The sequence below is a fragment of the Indicator indicator genome, chromosome 1 (genome assembly GCF_027791375.1).
Source record: "Indicator indicator isolate 239-I01 chromosome 1, UM_Iind_1.1, whole genome shotgun sequence".
Taxonomy (NCBI): domain Eukaryota; kingdom Metazoa; phylum Chordata; class Aves; order Piciformes; family Indicatoridae; genus Indicator; species Indicator indicator.
The window spans coordinates 26,128,156-26,134,155 of record NC_072010.1 but is presented as its reverse complement, the minus strand read 5'-3'; the positions used below and the strand labels follow the sequence as shown (position 1 = coordinate 26,134,155).

The 6,000-nt window shown below is 39.6% G+C and overlaps 1 protein-coding gene across 4 annotated transcripts in view; it reads right to left on the bottom strand.

The window, feature by feature from the left end:
- Positions 1 to 569: 569 nt before the first annotated feature.
- The window catches only part of NBEA (neurobeachin), a 486,311-nt gene continuing 480,880 nt past the window's right edge, over positions 570 to 6,000 (bottom strand). For all 4 annotated transcript variants that reach the window (XM_054387432.1, XM_054387415.1, XM_054387443.1 and 1 more), the window contains 3 exons: positions 3,238 to 3,434; positions 2,364 to 2,515; positions 570 to 660 (listed from right to left, as the gene is read on the bottom strand). In XM_054387432.1, the coding sequence (XP_054243407.1) occupies positions 570 to 660; positions 2,364 to 2,515; positions 3,238 to 3,434 (440 nt within the window). The remainder of the gene's footprint in view (positions 661 to 2,363; positions 2,516 to 3,237; positions 3,435 to 6,000) is intronic.

Genomic DNA, 6,000 nt, shown 5'->3' with positions numbered 1-6,000 from the left:
ACCTGTTCCTTCAAGACATCAGGTTTAAAGTACATGCAAGTTGTAGCTCCACAATAAAATTAAGAAACAGTTTTGTTCTTTATACAAGGTTTTACTTTTACAAAAGTATCCCTTTAAAGTTAAGATGTGCATTTGATGTACAAAGTATCAAACGTATTTATTTTTTTTTTAATCTCAGCTTGAAAAGAGGCTGGAGATGGGATGCATGTTAGGTTCAAAGCCTAAACATTGAAATAACTGGACACAAGGTTCCCCAGAATTTTCAAAAGTCTCTTGTGGCACATCCTACTACCTTTTCTCAATAAACAAAGATATATGAAATAATTACCAAAACATCTCCTAATTCATATAATTTACATGATACAAGCTTGCTTTTCAGCAGCTGGTGTTCAGTTGTGAAAAAACACACAAAGTAAAATGGTTGCTGACTACAATGTACAGCTATTGCTGGGTGTAATGGAATGTACAACGGAGGTCAATGCAGACGTGGTTTTCCACCAGAGACTACACCTTTCATTGCAGCACTTGTGCTCTCAGCTTTACCTGGGCTTTCGGGACTTCATTCTGTTTCAGTATCTGTTCTGATGTTCATAATGCCACCGGTTAAAATCTATATTAAAAGCTACGATGCTGCCAGAAGCCATGCCAGTAATCAGAGTTCTGAAAAAGACAGAAAAGATGGTCAGGTTAATCCTGTTTTACCTTCTCAAGCAACAGTTAAACAGTTAGTTAAAAAAGCGAAAACAATGAGTCTCTTTTTGCAACACTGTCTAAAGATTCATCTCATAGGTGGCATACGGTTTGTGATGGAGATATGCTCTTGCATATCCTGTCTTGCCTTCAGATGCCTCTCCAAAGTGTGTGGGTCTCCACTAGGTCTTTTGTCATATATGCCACCCCAGACCTCTGAGGTGTATCAAACAGTATTAACTGGTTATGGGTAGGCAACCAAATTAGGCCCTAATCAGCAGTGCCATCTGTGCAGCCTGAGACCAACTCCCTACGTGTCACTCAGCATGTACTTCAGGGTGAACTTCATTGTCCTTGAGACCCCACAGGCTGTAGCACATAAAGCACCACAATTTTTACAGGAGTTCATTCCTGCAGCTCACATGAAGATGCCTATGCCAAAAAAACCCTTCAATCAGGTATTTTAGAACCCAGCTGCCTAATTTTAGGCACCTCATGCCACTGGAAGTGCATCAGGGTGGCTTACATGTTTGGGACAGCTGGCTGGCAGCTGGGATACAGGGCTTATGGAGTCCAGTTGGAGCAGCAGCTGGAATTAGCTAGATATCCTGGGACTTTCTAGACAGAATAAGATGCCTCTATGAAGACAATGAACCTGATCCCTGGCGATAAGCTGATAACACCTTGGTACTTATAAAAGCTTCATACTGAAATGTAGGCCCATATTTACATTGTTTTGGTGACAGTAGCTGCGGTGATTTCTGAGTTATCACATACCCTCTAACTCTGGTAGTTGAGTTTTAAACTGAATTAGATATCTACCACTACTTCTATCAAGCCATTTTAGTGTCATTGAAGGGACTGCATAAATCTAGGTCTGTACATTTCCACTGCTCACAAAGGTCAAAGGAAAGGACCACACTCACTCTTGGTAGATAGGTTCACTGATAACATCACACATTATAGTCTAGATGCAACCCCAGGAAGTTCTCAGTGTACCAGAACTTCTGTATTTGGTTTTAAGTCATATTGGTTACTATGCACTACCACACTCCGATCCTGGGTGACTATTCCTGTGTTCTTAAGTTAATGCAATTTTACTCAGATTTTGCTGAGTCTCTCTGTCTTACTAACTAACTTCAATGATGTAAGACCCATCTTGAAGTTAAGTGCTTGCACTATGTGACTCAAGAATGCAAAAATATGCTGAGTTGGATAAATCCACATGGTAACAATCATAGAATCATTAAGGTTGGAGAAGTCCTCTAAGATCATCAAGCCCAACCACCAACCCAACAGCATCATGCCCACAAAGTCATGTCCCAAAGTGCCAGGTCTACATGTCTTTTTCAACACCTGCAGCGATGGTGACTCCACTACTTCCCTAGGCAGCCTGTTCCAGTGCTTGTCCACTCTTTCAGTAAACAATTTTTTCCTAATATATACTCTAAATGTCCCCTAGTGCAACCTGAGGCTGTTTCTTACCATCATATTGCTAGTTAGTGGGAGAGATTGACCACCACCTCACTACAACTTCCTTTCAGGTAGTTATAGTGTTACTGGGGTAACAATTTTGTACCACATCCTGTTAACAACTGCATACCAAAAATTCATGGTGATGTGTATTTTGTGCAATTTTACCATTTACACACAAATATTAAAGACAAATTCACCTCTGATCATGAGACAGATCCATAGCTCTTATGCCAGCGTCACAGCCAGGGTAAATATAGAGCTGCTTGAAGTCACAGGCCTGCCATACTTCCACTACACCATTGTCTCCCCCTGTCACCAGGTTCTGCCCATCGCTGCTCAGGAGAATGGCCTTCAGGAGGAAAAGCAAAAATCCAAGCATACAGTCAGCTTTTATGAGAACGGGTCAGTTGTGCAAAAAATTAATCACCAGACAAGCATTTATTTTGTTCTGCCCATTTAAATTTGAAGAAAAAGGCTCTCACTCCCCTTTCTTCCCAATCAAATGATAAACCAACAAATTTTGAATCTCCAGATTTTAAATACAACAATTGCATGGTTTAAAACACGAGGCGTAACCAAAAAGCTCTTTAACTGAATCTACCACGACTTGAATTCAGCACATAACATTTCACTGTTTGTCCTACAATACTCAGTGCCATCACTAACACCTAAAGCAGAGCAGTAATCTGCATTCCTAATGCTGCTTCAAGTGCTAGTGACCAAGCAGAGCCCTGAAGGCAGGAATTCATGTCTTTGCTAATAAAAGGAGAATGGACTCTTTTCAGAGCATCTTGTTTTAAAGACATATTTCCTACTGAAATTTAATTCCAAACAAATATTCCAGGAATCGTGTGGGATCTTAGGCAATTTGTTCTTATTTATTGTAGAAAAGCTCAAGTGTGTTTTTGCATTTGGAGAAAGAGATGAGAGGACCTGTGTTTGAATACGCCTTAAGCAGGAGGTGGCAATCTTGCATTCGTGATTTCCTTTAAACTACACCGCAAATAAATTAAATTGATTTTCATAAATAAAGGTGAGACACAACAAATGTTTGTTTGCATTTAGATTTACCCTGGTTGAATCATTGATCTCCATCTGAGCTAAGAGTTTGCCATTAATGCTGAAATTGCTGAACCGTCCTCGTTCATAGTAGATGATGCAGTGACCTTCACTAGATACTGAAATTAAGCGAGGATACAAGCAGTTTTCTGTTCCTTCCAGGGCTCTCAGCAAATCTCCGGTAATTGTGTGTACCAGACAAGGACCTTCTGTATATGAAAACACAAGACATCGTAGATTTGCTTCTTATACAAACTATATACTCTGTGCACGGAAGCATTTACATCACATTAGTTCTGCATAGCTGTAAGAAGGTGCAATATTTACTTGAAGGGTTTAAAATATGCAATGGAAAAGAAAATACAAGAGCTAGCATATTAAGATAATAGATACAACATGCCTTAAGGTGGTACTTTATTATTTACTTAAACTGGTAGGAGTTTCCACTAATCAATCTTCTAAAATATTCTTTCCAAGCCTTCAGAACTCTGTCTTACTGCTTTCCGCCAACAACATGAACTCTCCTTGGCCTGCCCATTCACATTAAACAGATGGGGCCCTATCAGTGACTAGTAGGAGCAACTCCCAGAGGGCATACAATTGTATCACTGCATATTTCTCCAATAGACACTGGCAGTTCCTGTAAGTCCTCTCTCCCCAGTGATTACGTTAAATGCATAGATTTCAGTTCTGAACTGTTTTAATGATGGGAGTCATCTGACAACCTACAGTTACTATGATAGCTGGACTATAAGAGCTTTTAGGAGACCATGCTCTAGCTGTGTTTACTCCAGAGAGATTTTTATATGAGATTTTACTGTCTTTGTATTACTGATGATGAAAGAAGAAACCAGCTATGAAAATTCCAATGTACATTTTAAGATGCAAAATTAGGCTATTTCCATTTCAAGATGTAGAGTAAAGCTCTTTTGAAAGAGACATCAGTATTCCTGTTATGAAAAAAGTCTCTTCTGTGACAAATGTAATGAGTCATGGTAAATACTAAATGTTTTCTTTTATGAATCACAGGATACTCCTGGACAGCACAGTAATCTCTTCCTTATACAACTGCTCATGACTCTGAAAACACATTCATATTGGCAGGCCCAGCCACCTCATGTTAAGCCCTTCTAACTTCTCTAAAGCTCACACAGCAGCTGGGTTTGCCCAGGCAGAATGAATCACGGCATCAATGCATTCATCTGCAAACCCTCTGCTTCAGGTTTGTATCTGTGTTTGCATAAAGCCTTATGCAGAGAGACCTCAAGCCTGACTGGGTCCATGGAATATGAATGCAATGGAATTAAAACCTGACTTAGGATGCTACTGTAGAGGCATACAGACTGATGGCCCTTTTTGGTGGGGGGGGTTGTTGGATAAGAATGTGCAAACATCAACCTGATACACAGGATTTTTCCCAGTGGTTTCTCCCTGCCTCAGCAGGTTCTCAACAGCTGTGTGCCTTATTGCAGGGCCACAGCCAGTCTCAGAGCCACAAGGCCCCCATGAAGGAGCAGAGGCAGTGTGCAGCCAGGACAGCAGAGCAATACAATCTTGCCATGAAATGCAGGCTAAGAAACTGGAAAGGGACTGGCAAGGACAGAAACTGAGGAAGCAGCTTTAAAAGATGCATCTGATGGAGACTAGCAATTAAAAAGGGATTTTCTCTTTGCATTTATATGTGAAAGTGAAAGATTATTTATATATCGAAGAGAAAGAACATTTAAAAAGTAACTCAGGGGACAGACTGGGCTTCCACTTCTCTTTATCAATTACAAACATCTTCTGGATTTGATGTAAAAGTCTTTGGTCCTCTAGCAGACTTTACCTGTAAAAATATATGTTACCAAAGCATAATACACTTAACAAAGCAGAATATAACTGAGTACAGATTCCATTTATTTTAGCAAGAGGAAATTTGCGAAAGAGATACTTGGAAAGGGTACATAAAGCTGCCTTAAAAGTTAAGAACCAGCAGTGCTGCAAGAAAAAAACTTCAGGTTCAGCATCAATGTACATTTTTTCCATCGATGTCTTGACTTCACCTATGACTATTATGTAGTATGTCATTACAAGAGCTAATGACCCATTAGGATTTCCTGACTTTGCCCAGAAGTTTCACAGTCGTCTTAAAATAAATAAATGTTCAGCTTCGGGAAGTATAAAAGACAGTAACCCGGGAGGAACTGTGAGGGAAAGTGGGCAGAACAAGAATCACATCCTTCTTACCCTCAGAAGCAGCAAACTTTTTAAAGAGTACAAGGATATCCATGGGGATTAATAAAACAGACATTACTGTAGACAGAAAGCAAGTAGCTGGATGCAGATGTAGGAGTGGAGTGAAAATGAGACAGGAAGATACATAAGGAAGAAGAACATTAAGGAAAGACAAGGGTAATGTAAAGAAAGGAAATGAGGAAGAGATAATGTAGCACAAAAGAAAGTAAGGAAGGGGAGGCAAATAGGAAAAGAAAAGAGAAAAAAAAGTTTGTCAAATTAAGAAAAGAAGCTGAATGAAAGTGCAGTGAGTGAAGAAAAGTATACATGGAATTAAGGGGAAAAGGAGAAGGTGGACATAAGAAGTAAAAGGGAACAAATGAAGAAACAGAATGAGGAAAGATGAAGCAAACACTTAGTTGATTACCAATTATACAGGAGACTCCTGCAGGCTTGGAAAGGTGTTTTGAACATTTATATTAGCAGTGGTTGAACACTCAAATCCATGGATAAGTAATAGGGAGAAACTATGAACAGATGGCTCAAAATGTTTAACGA